We start from the raw sequence: 16,317 nt of genomic DNA, 5'->3' as shown, positions 1-16,317 counted from the left end.
ATTTTGTCAATTTTATTGTTAAGTTGGAGATTTAGCTAAATTTGGAGGATTTTGATTTTTTTTAGGAAAAATTAATTATCATTAAAGGGTACTATTAAAATAGATTAATAATTTAAATTCAACCAATGATAGCTAATTAACTCGGTATCAATAATTTGTTTACTTTACATTATTAATTAATATATGTTGTCATTAATATTCTATATATATTTCATATAAGTAATGGATGATCATTTTTTGATATATTGAGTTTCACTTGAAGGGTTACGTAACATGGATAATTGTAATGGGGTTGAGGGTTTTATTAACTATGTGCTATCTATCCAAAAAATATTAGTGGAGGCGGTATTAGATGTTCATGTAAGAGGTGTAAAAATAAAAAGTTTTTCGATCCAAATGTTGTTACAATATATCTTCTACTAAAAGGGTGTGTGGAAAATATTTATGTTGGTTTGCACATGGAAAACCCTAAATTCCTTCAAAATCATGGTAGAAAGAATGATTTGGTCAACTTCTAATTTTAGCAACATGTATAGAGTTGTATATGATAATAGTAATTATTTTAAGAGTATAGTTATAGATGTAATAAGAATGAATCAAGGTGATGCAGGTGAATGTTCAATTGTAGATGAAGAATCAAATGCAAACGCAACTATTTTTTTTTATCTTTTAAAAAATTCTAATGAACCATTATGGGATGAATGTATAAATTACAGTAAATTATCAGTTGTTGAACAAGTGTTCACCTTCAAGTCAGATCATGAACTGAGTGGGGTCGGTTATGAAAAATCATCAAATGGGCGGAAAGCATTTTACTTGAAGGGAATAGACTAAAAGAAAACTTCTATGCTACTAATTCCAACCCTTTAGTCCAAGATACAAGAAAATTGACATGTGTCCAAACTTCTGAATATTATACTATCTAGAAAATATAGATTTCATAGAGTGAAGAACTTGTTGGCATGCTCAGTATAAACTCAAAACTGGTAAAGGAAGGACTTTTTTGCACATTGAAAACTGAGATACTTCCTAGTCTTTCCTAGACTATAAAGGTTATTGATATCTCCAAAGATAGATAAAGACATGACATGACATGACATCATTTACATGATGTGTTAAATGGAGTCATGATATACTCTTATAATGGTGAAGCTTGCAAGAAGTTTAATTGGGTGCATCCTTAGTTTCAATAGAACCATAGTAACTGAGAATATTTTTGCTGTTGTTAACATTAAGGACTTAAATGATATATTGAGAACCAATAGACATACATAAATCGATGAAGATAATTATGATGGATATGATGATGATGAAATTGAAGAAGAAGACAATTATGATTAAAAAGATTTTGAACTGATTTTATATGTAAAACATTAGCGTGTAATGAAATTGACTTTATTGTAATTTTTACATATATTGTTGCTTTACAATGAACTATTAACATAATTGGAATGTTTATTGTTGTGGTTTTATTACTATGTTATTGAACATAATTTGTGGTACTATGTTATGATTTTATTGTATTGACAGGTTGTATAGATATGAAATACAAAAACAATGGGGAAAAATTATTGTTTTATAATGATGGAAATATCGATGGACAAAGTCTCTTAGAAAATTCTAGAGAGTTGAAAAAAATTACAGAACTTTCCACTGAAAATTACAGATGAAATTACAGACAACTAAGTTATTCGAAGAGTTTAAGAGTTTGAAAACAATTACAGATAACAATTAATTTTTTCGATCAAAACTTTGAATATCTTTCTTTTAATACATTTTATTTATTAAAAAAATGGTTATTTCAAGACAAAATTATAGCTAAAGGAAAGTTGCAATTTTTTACTGTTGAGTTATGATTCCTAAAATTGAAAACCCTAAGAAATTTGTCAATTTAGTTTTTTAATCTCTGTAATTGCGGGTTTATAAAATGTTTTTACCATTATATAACTAAATTAGGCATGTTTAAATGGAAATTGAACAAAACCTAAGAAAAGAGTAAAAGGTAAGGAGATGTGAGGTTTTTGCATTGTTTTTCTCATAATGTTATTGTTCTAAGATGGTGATACTTATTTAAAAGGATTTATATATAATTCTATATATAATCTTGTATGTTGGTTAGATTTACTAATATCTCTTTCCTTCTTTAACTTCTTGTATATAATCTTGTTTTTTCATGTACGTGGTGTGGTTATGAATTGAGTCTCTCTAATAATAGCCTTGATGATCTTATATAAGATAACAATACCTCTTTAGAGTTGTATATATTTTGTGTCCTGCCGTGTAATCTAACTGCCATTTGTTCATAATTGGACTACCAAGAACTTTAATTATTTGTTAATGTTGCTGTGGCATGTGTTAGTTTAATGTTTATTGGATTCTGATTATCATTCTTTTATCATTTGATGGGTTATTTAGAAATTTGCATGTATTGAATACAGAGTTTTCATGTTCTTTTATCTATTTCCTCTTGTTTTAGAAAACCTAAAATTTAATATTATGGTCTTAATGGTTTGTCATTTGAAGGGATGTGCCTGCATATGCCAGAAAACATATATCAACAAGTATATAAAAACATGTGTTTTGAACTTATGATGGATTTTATTATGATGAAGGGGAATGTCTTCTTATGTTTTATGCAATTGAATGACTCGATATACCTTAATAGTTATTAAACAATAATTGACCTTTAAAACCAAAAAAAAATATTGAACTAGTGTCTAAGAGATATTTATTTTTCTAATTTCATGCATTTTTTTGTTATTTAAGGTTCATATTCCTTAATAGTTAGTTTTATTTTTAAATTAATTTTAGCAATTTGAGAGGAGGGTTTGATGTATTAATTGTGAAATTAGTGATGTTATTGTTGTTAATAGGACGATGTAAAAATTATTTGTGGGAATTTATAGGTTTAGGTTAAATGAGATTAAATTTTGAGGTTTTTATTGTTTTGATGGTTTAATTGTAAAATATATTAGGATGTTAATAAGCTAATTAAATTTCATAGGTTGTTGTTTAATTTTAGTAATTTGATTATTTAGGTTACATGGGAAAAAAAAAATTGGAATGCCTTTTTTTTTGTTTATTTTTATTTGCAACTTGCAATTGTCCATACAAATTTCAAAATAAATAAAGTAAATATTAGTTATAAATAAAATCAACTAGTTTATGGCTTTATTTATTGATGCGTATTTATAGGTTTTAAAATTTTAGATAATCTCCCATGGAGTGGAGGTGCTGCCAATTTTTTTTTAAAAAAATAGGATATGATAATAATTTTTTAACTTTTTATCAAATTTGTTTAGATAACAAAGAAAATGTCATTAGAGAGTAATATGGACAGGAGTGTAGCTAGTTTTTTTGGCAATACTTCTGATGACCATAAATCACTAATTGTCGACCAAGACAAGGCCCCTCAAACATAGGTATCCTCTCTCGACACAGGCTTGTCGAGTGCAAGGGTGACTCGCAGAGGGGTGTCATTTATGAGCAAGATGTATACACTGGGAAGTATATTGCTCAGTAGAAGCCCGATCACAGTATATGAGTTTGTTTTCCTTTCCTACATGATAAAAAAAAACAACAATGAATAATTTTTTAATAATTAATTTCAATAAACAAATGGAAATTTAGGTTTACAAATATGGAAGTTTGCGATTGATGCGTGGAAGTGCCTTTGATTCGATGGAGTCATGTTTTCAAAAATCTTGAATGGAAGTATATGATTAATGCATGGTTCAGAAAGGTCAAGGTTAGCATATACATAAATAGTTTTTTTTTTTAATTTGGTTAGTTGTTTAATTTTAATAAACTAATTATTTTATGAAATTGCCATGTAAAGAAAGATTTTACTATTTCCAGTCGAGTGTGGGAGAATCATAATGCCATTAGGTAGGATTGAATTCAAATTGTGATTTTTTAATGTTACAATTTTATTTTTTGTAATACTAACCAATGATTTTTTTATATGAACCAGGTTGCATGATTTATGGCAAGAGGCCCATAAAAATCAAAGAAATATATGCTAAATATAAAGGTCTTCCAGGCTAGGAAGACGTGGTCATGTGGAAGGATTTCAAACCTCCACACGTCTTAGAGGGTATCTAAGATGCTTATATCCATCTCGTGACATCTAAACATTTCTTATAGCGATCACAGTCTAGTGCGAGCAACCGGAACAAGGAGATTCATAGTTCCATTACCACACACACTGGTCGATACATTCCATTTGTTTCGTATACAAAACAGATTGTAAGATTTTGTTTTGCAAGATACTTTTTTAAAAAAAAATATTGTATTATATAAAAATGTTTAACTAACAATAGATTTGTTTTGTAGGCTATGGTGCTTGGACACGATCCAAAACCAATGAAGCTTTTTGTTGAAACTCATGTGTGAAATGAGAACCGTTGAAAAGAAATACAAAAGCTTATGGATATCCGAACTTAGAAGTTCATGGTAAGTTGGATATCAACAACAAAAATTGAAGTTATTTTTTTTAATTTCTTGACTTTTTTTTTCTTTAGAAAACATATAGCACTTGATTGCATGAGTGATGCAAGGACAATATTTCGCCCCATCCGGGGCACGATCCAGATTTGTGGTTGGAAGATTCATCTAACAGTGAACCCGATATAAATCAAGTTTATGATATCTCCAACACTACGGCCAAGGATAAATGGATGGGTCGTAGTGTATTGACTATTGGTTCCTCACTATTGAGATTAAGCTAGCAATCTTTAGACATCCTGGCGATTATACGAGAACAAGTTGAAGCTTAGACACCCAGCTTAGTGTTAATATGACCCAACTTAGGTATGACATAGCTGACCTAAAGGATAAAGTGAATATCCTTGAGCAGCTATTGGCAAACCCTCACTAGGATATGTGGTTAACCTCGTCGCCATCTTGATTCCAACAAAGATCTGTTCCCACCTCCTCCTTCAGCTTTTGTCCACTAGATAAATTGTAGTCAATAATATTTTTTAAATTAATAATAAAGATTTGGTTTTTTTATTTTATTTTAATTATTTTTTTATTTTTTTGTATTTTAAATTTTAATATTTTTTTAAGTATTAAAAACAATATTGACAGAATTATCGACATAATATAAATTATGAATAGAATTACCAATGAATTACGTCCCTCAAAAAAGTTTTAGAGAGTTAAAAAAAACTACAAGAATTTGCCACTAAAAATTACATATAAAATTACCGATAAACTAAGTTCCTCAAAAGGTTTCAGAGAGTTAAAGAAAAAATTTATAGAACGTGACACTATTAAATGTAATTCTCTTACAGTTACATTAAGTCGGTAATATATATAATCATTTATGGATTTACTTATGAAAGTAATACTTATAATTTTTATTTTGTTTTTGCGTACTCTTTCTATTTGTAAATCTATTAATAATTATATTACTACTAGATTAACCTACAAAATATAAATTACTGACAATATATTTTTGAATGATTTTTTTTATTCATGATTTCATCAATAAAATTAGTTTTGATTGAATCATTGTTTAAACATAGATAAAATGTGATATATAATATTCTGGCAGTGTTGATGTTTACAAGTAATCATCTTTCATAGAAGGGATTGCTGTAACTACACGGCGACAACGATCGATATTAATAAAAATTGATTTTCTGAACTAGATCCCAAGATATGATCTTTTCGGAGTGGAAGTGGGTCGTCCTTGATTGTCACAAGAAGCTAATATATATACAAGGCCAGTGGCTTTAAACTAATTAAGTACAGTTCATGAGGAATTAATGATGCCTGATCCTTTAATTTTTTTTCTTTGATTCTGCTCTTGATCAAGTCTCTAATCTATGCTTAAGTTGGAATAATTATTTGACAAAAACATGAGCAATAAGAATAATAATAATAAATAAAAAAAGAGTACCTAGACAAGCAAATTAAGACCACATGTAGCCATGAAAGCATATTGACCTTAATAAGCAAGAAGCTTTATATATATATATATTATCGTCTCTCATTTCAGTCTCTGATCCACTCATATGTATCCCTTTTGTCTATTTCTTTTGAGTATTAACTTAAACTCTGGTCCGCTTTTAAGCACTGTCTGAATCTCCCTCTCCTCTTATTTTTCCTTTCTTCTTCCCTTCAAACCCTCACTCTCTCTGCGCCCAATTTCTCATCCGTAAATTTATAATTTACAGAGAGCATGCCTGAATGTCCAGAGAAAGGTAAGAAGGACAAATGTCTATGTTTACATCTCTAGATCGATCCCTCTCTCTCTCTCTCGTGTAAAATTAATCCATTTTGTCCATGTAGCATGTACTTATCTGATCAGGTGTACTAATTTGATAATCAACCCTTCTTGCTTACTGTACAGGAAGAGATTTGATGAGTTAGGCAAGAAGATCAAAAGAGATCAATCAGATGCCACTTATCAGATGGGAAGAAGACACATGCTGGGTCCTCCTGGAGCCCTAAACACAATTACTCCTTGCGCTGCCTGTAAGCTCTTAAGAAGGAGGTGTGCACAAGAATGCCCATTTTCTCCATATTTCTCTCCACATGAACCTCAGAAGTTTGCTTCTGTTCACAAAGTTTTTGGTGCAAGTAATGTCTCAAAGATGCTGATGGTAAAACCCTTATGCCCTAACCAATTATAAATATTGTTTCCCTGAATATTGATTAGCGTTTGCTATTATTCGCGCTTCTTGTTCCTGATTCACATGCTTTCTTCAATTATATGATCTGCTTTTGGATTATTTTTCAGGAGGTGCCACAGAACCAAAGAGCTGATGCAGCTAATAGTCTTGTTTATGAGGCTAATGTGAGGCTAAGAGATCCAGTTTATGGGTGCATGGGTGCAATTTCAGCTTTACAACAGCAAGTTCAATCGTTGGAAGACGAACTTAATGCAGTCAGGAATGAAATACTCAAATACAGATATAGGGAAGCAAACATGATTCATTCTTCTCATGTAGCTTTGCTTTCCTCTGGGGCTGTTTCAATTGCTGCACCGTCACCAGCCCCCCCTACGCCACCGCCCCCAACAGCATCGCCCCCTCCTTCTTCCTCATCTTCCTCCATGTACACCCAACCGACAAGTAGTGCTGCTGCAGATTATAGCACAACTTCGACTGAAAATGTCTCCTTTTTTGGTTAATATTTATATTTCGAGACTGAAAATAAAACAATTATTTCTTTATCATGCATCAGGTTGAACAATAAAAAGAAAAGGAAAAAATAGATATATTTATTATTTATTGCATCGGGGTTGTTCAATTAATTAATTAATTAATTTTTAATTACAGTCCAAATACTTGATTCAAGTCTACAAATATATATGTCATTTAGATAGCAGGTTTCTTTCATCTCCTCTCATAAATTGAATTTCATGCTTTCACTTCTGTATCAGCCCTCTTCATTCAAAGGCTACTTATCACTAGTATACTGAATCAAACGTATTGTATAGCAGCCAATACAATTTCAGGAAACCCCTTCCATAGATGCACCATCAAGAAAATTAATGCCCTAGCTATATACATTACTGAATATGTTTCTTGGGCCTCCTTGTTACTTCAAATATTCACTTTTTATTTTAACTCCACATTTGATTAAAACCCTAGCTAGAATTAGCGCTGTGAACAGTTATAGATTCAAGGTAAAAAAGTGAGCTAATTACTTAATTTGTTGATGAGTTGCTGAGTGTGTTGGGATTCGAATTTAATGAGTGAACTCAATTGCTAGCTGGATTACTACCGACAATTTTGGCACATGTAAATCTGTACTAGTGAAGGATCTAAAAGTAGTTGCTCGGAGTTGGGGAGACAAAAGGTATGCTTTTGATCATTCCTATGAGAGTTAATCAATTCATATTAATATTAATATTAATGTGGTAGAAAGAATGGTAATGGTTATTTTTTAAAATATTTTTTGTTTAAAAATATATTAAAATAATATATATTTTTATTTTTAAAAAATTATTTTTGACATCAACATATTAAAATAATATTAAAATATCAAAAAAAAATTAATTTGAAGAAAAAAATTAATTTTTTTCAAAAAAATTTTCGAAACATTTCAGAAACGAATGAGCTTAATAGCATTCAAAATTGTTATTAATTTTTTTTATATGTTCTTACTTTAAAAAAAAATAAGAAAAGGGAACATGAAGACGTAGGAAAAAGGATAAAAAATGATATTCAAGTTTCTATTTAGGCTAAGCATTTTTATTTTGTTGTTTTGAGGGTAATTTAATACAATGGAGCTTAGTTCATGTTGCTAGCTAGTTTGTGAAGCAATAATGTGTAGTCGATGGACATTAGTTTTGGCAGCTATATTATTGTTTTGTCAATGTTAGGTTTCTTTGGCCTGTAGACTTCAGCTTCATTAGTCTATTGCTTTTATTTTGTATGTAAGATATATACCTCTCTTTTATTTTTATTTTTATTTTTATTTTTATTTCTTTTCACCTCTTAAGAAATATTTATTACCTTGCGTTCTAGCTCACTATACATAACAAATTAGTGTTGTAGATAATATAGAATTTAATTAGTCTCTCTCCTTCTAGTCGGGTGAAGTCGGAGATGTGACAGAATCTAGTCTCGTGGCATGGTTGCATGAAATAGCAGCATCTTACCTCTTCCTTAGTAACAACTCTCCTAGATTTGCCTTGGCCATGTTAACAAATAACAAAGCTATCCCCATTCTCCTCAAATATCCCAAAATCTCATCTTTCTCCCTTCATACATCATCGGAGGATGACGACTCTGCTTTAGAAACATAGGAAGGGATTTAAAATAAATTAATTTAGTAGAGAAACTATCTCATTGAAACATTAGAAGACTAACTTTGAAAGAGAAGCTGATGCAAACTCTAGCGGAATTTAATGGAATTCGCAACTCCAAGATCAATCTAATCCAAGTTTGTTGAGATTTGAATGAGCTTATCACAATGGAAGATTTGCTCCAAGACAACAAGACTATAAACCAATTCGATCACAATGCCTACACCTGAAGATGAGCAAAGAAAGTATAAATTCACAATAAAGAATGGTCAATTCTTTGAAGAGTTGAAAGTTCAATCGAGAACCAAGATTAAGCAACTAAAAAGTCGACTACAATGCTTAAATTATTATCAAAAGTCTGATATAAAATTATTCTTAAATAGCATTTAAACTCCAAGTCAAAACCCTAGCTTTCCTAATGGGTCTCGGATAAACTCAATTTAAATAATAATCAACTCAAGTTAAAACTAGCCCAAACTAGTTAAAATAAACAAAATAAACAAGTCTAAAACCCAAACAAAATGTCTCCTCTCAAAATAAATAAAGTTTGATAGCCCAACTAATTAAATAAAACAAGTTCGTTGTTTTCGCATTCTGTTTGTTAGCAGCAAAGCCCAACATAAAATGGATGGTTCTCTCTCGTCTTAATGAATTAGAAGGCGTGCCATATACCGTTGGAAAGGTATGGAAGTCTAGTTATCAACCCAACTAGAATCACATCAAAATTCGATCTGTAGATCCATTTATAACCAAAATAGTAATGAAAGGTCAAACTGTCTGAATCTAGTCTTCTTCTCATTGTGTAATGGTCTTGGTTCCACCAACAAACCCCTCTTAAACATGAATCAAATTAATCAAGACTTGCTCTTTATTATTACAAATCCTCTTAAAGCCCATCTTAGCCCATGTATCTTGAAGAAGCCCATTAAAAGCTTCTTTTGAACTTTTTAGCCCTAAGCCTAGTAACTGGACCAACCGGAACCTCCAATGGATCCTTTGACGGTTGGATCGCATCATCCCCTCTCTCCTCAAAAGAATTCGACTTCGAATCATCACCTACATCAAACAAATAAAGATTAGAAACATTAAATGTAGCATTAACACCATACTCACCTGGTAGATCCACTTTGTAGGCATTATCATTAATCCTTTCTATAATCTGATAAGGACCATCTCCTTGAGGCATCAACTTTGATTTTCTTTGTTCATAAAACCTTTCATTCCTCATATGCACCCAAACTCAATCACCTGGTTCAAATCTCACCAATTTTCATCCCCTATTGGCTTTGTTTGCATATTGTTCATTTTTCTTTTCTATTTGTTGCCGAATCTTTACGTGGAGATCTTTCATCACCTGTGCTTTTTTATTACCATCAAGACTAACTCTTTCATCAACAAGCAAAGGAATCAAATCTAATAGTGTCAAAGGGTTAAAACTATAAACAATCTCAAATGGTGAATAATCAGTAGTAGAATGCATACTACGATTATATGCAAATTCAATGAATGACAAACAATCTTTCTAATTTTTAAGATTCTTTTGAAGCCCTTAACAATTAAATCAAAGTTTGGTTAACAACTTCAATTTGGCCAAAAAGGTGCCTAAAGGTTGTTAGTAGTCTTTTTAAATCATAAAATTATGAATAACCAAATTCCACAAAACTAATGGTTTTCATAGTAATGTGTAAATCATATCGTTATGCCCCAAAAGGTGCCTAAAATGGCTAACATACTTTTTAAAGCACAAAAATACGAACAAAAACCCTATTAAATAAAAGGTTTTTGCATCGCCAAGCAAAATCATACTTTGAGCCCCTAAAAGGTGCCTAAAGGTGATCGATGAGGGGTTTTAAAAGCACAAAAGTGCAAAAAATCCAATTTCATAAATTTATGGTTTTTGCATAAATATGCAAAAACATATCATGAGACCCCACTAAACATGGCTAATAAGCTTTTTAAAGCATAAAAGTGCAAAAAATCCAATTTGGTTTTCAATAAGTATGAAAAAACATTTTGGGATGCCTTAAATGCTCACATAATTATGGTTTTCGCACAGGCATGCAAAAAAATAAATAATATACTACATGTATCCTACCACATATAGTCTTTTGAAATCTATATTTTAACTAGTCATACAATGAGATAAAAAAATTCATAAGAATGAAAATGAAAATGAATAAAATCATGAAAGAAAAATGTACTTTTTTTTTATCAAAATTGTCTTTTCTTATTCTTGTATTTGTGCATAGTTCGAACAAAAATATGTGTTTTCATAAGCAATATAGTTCATTAAATAAAAACACAACAACAATGAAAAAAATATTTTTGAAAACTATAATGATTTGAACTTTAATTTGACAGTGTTATGAACCCCGGGAAAAATAAAGGTTGCTTAAATTGCAAACTAACTACATGAGAAATAAAAGTGAAGAAATTTATGTATAGGGTTAAATAAAAACAGGAATTCAGAAATTTTTGGATATAAATTACCGGGCAAAATAATTTGAGACATTATAAATTAACCTGGTAATATTGAGGGTTGGATTTAATTGAACAAAATAAACTAAACGAAAAGTTCTAGGGTGGAGTTATAAGAAATAAAAAGAGGTATAGCTTGATTATAAGAAGAAAAAGATGTGGGGGCAAAAATAATACACTTAAAGGAAATGGAGCCAAAGTACAAATAAGAAAAATCATATAGTATAAATACTCCTCTCACCACCAAAAATCTGCAGCAACTAAAAGAAAAGAAAAGAGGGAGTTTTTGTATCAATTCTTACAAAATAAAGAGAGAAACACCAAAATTTCAAGAACTCATCCAAGATTAAGGGTTTATAGATGGAATAAACACTTGTGGGCAAAGGATTAACAAGAAAATTTGAACAAGAAGAGAAGAAGAAGAGCTGGCTGTCATTAGAAAAAAAGAAGGAGGGAGTCGAAAATCTTCAACTGGTTGAAGATCGAAACCTTATTTCTTACCGGGTAAGGTGTTCTAAACATAATCTTATAATTCATTTCAAATTCAATTATGAATTGATGTCTTATGTTGACTTATAGATTAGGGTTTTTAGACTTGAATTGGGGAAAAAGTAATAGATGTTAAAATTAAGTTAATTCATGTGTTGCATATGATTAAGAGCATGAAACCATGATAATTTACCCAGACAATGTAATTTGTGAATGTTATGTATGAATGGAAGGGGTGACGAATCTGGACAGGCTCGTCTCCTGACTTTCGGTGAGATTTCAGGTAAGAGGATGAGGGAATTAGGATCATGTTCCTTCATAGAAATTATAGTTTTAGATGTTGACTAACTAAGAAAAGTGGTCTTGCTTAATTTAGAGCTATAGAACTCCAGTTATAGGTTACCAACCGAGACTGGGTCATGACAGACCCTATAGGGTAGTAAGTCTGATTTGTTGATGAGCAATTTTGACTGTCTTTAGGGGAGAACTGGGTTCCCTTTCCTTCAGAGAACTTGTAGCCCCATGTCTTAGCTTTCTAACTCGACCAACCTCGCTTGAAATGGAGTCCTAGAATTTCAGATAGAGCTAAAAATATGAGATGAGGTCGAAATGAGACCTTTGCAAAGAGTAACGGTTCAAAAGAGTAACAGTTTGAAAGAGTAACGGTTTGAAAGAGTAATAGTTCCAAATATAAAAAAAAGGAATTATTGAAAGAAAGACCTATTGGCTGTTGATAAGGTTATTATAAAATGTATCCTTGAATGAGTAAAAATTATGAGATAAGCCTATGATTGCAGGAGGGACCATCGGAGTGGTCCAGCAGCAGTAACAGGGGAGCACGAGTAGAGCTTATACTGCAGGTAGGTGATCCGCACATATATTTTCTAGTTAAATTCCATGATTTAATATGTTATTGATGTGAAATGTGAATTATCGAATGTTGGATATATGAAAGGAGAAAAGTTTGCGTAATGATGTTGATATTGTGGATAGTATTCTGAATGTATGTGTATTCAAGGTGAAAGGTTGTTGTGTGAATTGTTAAGTGATGAAGTTATCGCTGACAACGGAAATATGAGAAGTATGATATGAGGCGTGGACTAGCATATATTTAGTGTATGTTAGGATCTCGGGTAAGGGGATCGTCATGTTTGGACTAGCATACATTTAATGTATGTTAGGATCTCAAGTAGGGGAATCCTCATGTTTTGACTAGCATACATTTAGTGTATGGTAGGATCCCGGATAAGGGGATCAACATGTATTGGCTAGCATATATTTAGTGTATGTTAAGATCCCGGGTAAGGGGATCATCATGTATTGGCTAGCATACATTTAGTGTATGTTAGGATCTCGGGTAAGGGGATCGTCATGTTTGGACTAGCATACATTTAATGTATGTTAGGATCTCAAGTAGGGGAATCCTTATGTTTTGACTAGCATACATTTAGTGTATGGTAGGATCCCGGATAAGGGGATCAACATGTATTGGTTAGCATACATTTAGTGTATGTTAGGATCCCGGGTAAGGGGATCATCATGTATTGGCTAGAATACATATAGTTTATGTTAGGATCCCGGGGAAGGGGATCACCTTACATCGACTCTTACGGGATGATGATAATACCAATGAAATTGGTATCGGTAATGTGTTAAGTGGAAATAATCATAGTTGATCTTATGAAATCCTGAATGGAGGTTGATAATGAAAGAGGAAACAGTTTTTAGTAGTTGAATGAGAAAGAGTTTCCAATGAAAACCAGAAAGGAGAAGTGAATAAAATATGAATGCATGTTTGTCTTTTTATATTGTTGGATATTTGTGTTGTTATATTTATTGTGATATTCATGTTTCAATAATATGTATTTTGTTTCAAGATCATCGCATGTACGACAGGAGTATATCCTAGCTTATGTTCACTTTTTTGTAATTTTAGGTTCTAGGGAGTATACCCTTGTATTTTGTAATATTATAACTTTTATATAATTTAATTTGTATAATCAATATTTAAACTTGAATAGATAATCTTAACTCTGAATTTCATATGATTGTCTCCATGTATACATGTTTATCTCATTTATTTCTCTATAATGATATTTGTTGTTCAATATATGTTATAAATATTATGGTTGTGATGACGATGATGTTTGTGGGATTGAGATCCAAGACAATTGGGTCGTGATTGAGTTATGAGATGTCAAATATTTGAAGTGTAAACAGGTTAAATGTCGATAACTTGGGACATCCTGATATAGAGGAGACTCTGTCGAAATTTTAGTGAAAATTTCGGCAAAATTTAATATGAACACCTTGCGCGCGCGCGCGCACATACACACACACATATATTAATTACCTTGTGTATCAGTTGACATGAGATTGTTGCTTAATCCTAGATATGGGGAAGTTACAGATAGAATATTCATAACCATAAACTTTAAGAAATTCTTCATAGTAGGTTAACATATAATAATTAATGAAACAATTTCTAACATTATAAAAATGTTATAATCTTATTCAAAAATAAATTCCAAATTAAATAGCAGTAATGAAATAATATCTTAAATATAAATTTAATTATTTTTATTAAAATTAGTTTTGGTTAAAATCTAAAAAAATAATCATGAAAGGTTGTCTAACAAGGGTGCTAGATAATATAAAAAAACAAATTTGTATAATCTTATTTAAAAACAAATTCAAAACTAAATGGTATTTAATGGAATAACATCACAAATATAATTTGATTATTTTATCTCAATGAAATTGTAATTAAAATTTATGAAAAAACTAAAAAAAAAAGCTTTTAAAACAAATCATAAACACCTAAGCTAGAGTGGGCCAGGTGTTGGCCCATATTTTTTTTTTTGTTAAATTGGGTCAGTGACATGTCACCTGCCCAATTTGTTTTAAGAAAATTAAAGTAAACAAATATATGGTTCATTGGTAGAATTCTGAACACCTTAAGTGATTGGAAAGTTGAGGTCCGACTTTTATGATCGAAAAAACTCCTTTTCAATATTTTTTTAACCTAAAAATATATAAGAAACATCATAGATATGTAAATAAACTCACTTCTAACTTCAAACCAGCTTTTAATTGTGTGAAAAATGAAAAATCAACCTGAATAAAAAAAACGTTGAGTTGAGCCTCAATATACTTTTTCCAACAAGATGAAGGGTAAAAAACACATTAATAAAACTCATATTATCAAATAGAATTTTTTGACACCAAAATCAACTTTTTTTTATTGTAAGAGGAAATGGCCAATAAAATGCTTTCTTTCTCCTCTATTATTTATCTGCGACTTTATTTCTTCTTTTTTAAACTCAATGATCTAAACATGAATAAAATGAAGTTTTGGACCAAAACTCAAAATAATAAAACTAAAGACCTTAAAAGAAGTCAATGAAAAATATGTGGACTAAATTGTATTTTTCCATGTGAATTTGTTGTACCACGTTGATTTTATTTGTTTCTATGTATGATCCATATTTTTTTAATTGTATCTTTATGCTGCAAATTAAAATTATATCTCATTAAATTGACCTCCAATCAAGTTATGAAAATCTTGTCAAAATCTTCAGTTTTCTCAAGCATTTGCAAAGTAAAAAACCCATCAACCCACAAAAACACACAAAAAAAAACACATGAAAGGATAAAATCAAAGATTGATGATCAAATTAAAAAAAAACTTACTATTTGAAACCTATAGTGAATTGTGAGAACTCGAATAATGCACATATATAAAGTAAAAAACCACACAATTTAGTTTTATTAACAGTAAAAACACCACACAATTTTTTTTTAATGATGATGATGTCGACAACATCGACAATGATGATAATAATGATAATAAAACGTAATGTAACATGTACCACGAGTCGGTTGTCATGCATTACCATGGATAACTTTTTGGCATTTTTATTAAGCCATGTTTAATGGTTTAATGTTGTGACTTGTTGACCTAAACTTTAGATCAAGTCGGGTTTCAAAGTAAACTAGGTGGGAATTGACTTGGTATGGCCTGGTCGACCTAGTGGACCACCTAAGACTTGGTTAACTCAACCAAATTTAGCCAAATTTAGCTTTTTTTGTTCCAAGAATTTAGCCAACTAACTATTTTTTCTTTCCTCCACCATTTCCCAGCAACATTCTCTCTATTCATAAAGAATAGAGATGGTAACACAAAACAAATAAAGCGTTAGACTGGAATGTCAAAACCTTAATAGACAAGGACTAGAAATGAAGAAAGAAAAAAACTTTGGGACTAAAATTTCAAATCCACGCCTCATGAATAGTTAAAAAAAGAGAAAAGGATGCTGCCTTTTTTATTCAATGTGAAATTTGGTCCCCTCAATTTCAATTTGTTTTAAGCAATAAAATTGAGATTTATTTTGTCAAATTGAGCATTAACTCAATGTTAAGATGTTTTTTAACACCGCAAGAGCTCATAGCAAGTTAATCAAAACAAATCATCATATATAAATTCTATTCAATACAATATGAAAGGATAAAATTAAAAAAAAAAAACTCAGGCAACTAGAGTAGAAAATACTTAAGGACTAAAAAGAAAGAAAGAAAGAAAG

At 30.7% G+C, this 16,317-nt stretch overlaps 1 protein-coding gene across 1 annotated transcript; it reads left to right on the top strand.

The window, feature by feature from the left end:
• Positions 1-6,014: 6,014 nt before the first annotated feature.
• LOC133668907 (LOB domain-containing protein 15-like) lies at positions 6,015-7,249 on the top strand. The gene is made up of 3 exons (XM_062088912.1): positions 6,015-6,212; positions 6,362-6,614; positions 6,752-7,249. Exons 1-3 carry the CDS (start codon positions 6,199-6,201, stop codon positions 7,142-7,144), a joined length of 660 nt encoding a protein of 219 aa, XP_061944896.1. The 5' UTR covers positions 6,015-6,198; the 3' UTR covers positions 7,145-7,249.
• Positions 7,250-16,317: the final 9,068 nt, after the last annotated feature.

This window comes from Populus nigra, chromosome 12, assembly GCF_951802175.1.
Source record: "Populus nigra chromosome 12, ddPopNigr1.1, whole genome shotgun sequence".
NCBI lineage: Eukaryota > Viridiplantae > Streptophyta > Magnoliopsida > Malpighiales > Salicaceae > Populus > Populus nigra.
This window is presented reverse-complemented; position numbering and strand designations above follow the sequence as displayed.

What these genes read in the sequence shown, in the direction of transcription:
- LOC133668907 (XM_062088912.1), top strand. An exon ending in ATGTCTCAAAGATGCTGATG is followed by an intron (nt 6,615 to 6,751) that starts GTAAAACCCTTA and finishes ATTATTTTTCAG; the next exon opens with GAGGTGCCACAGAACCAAAG.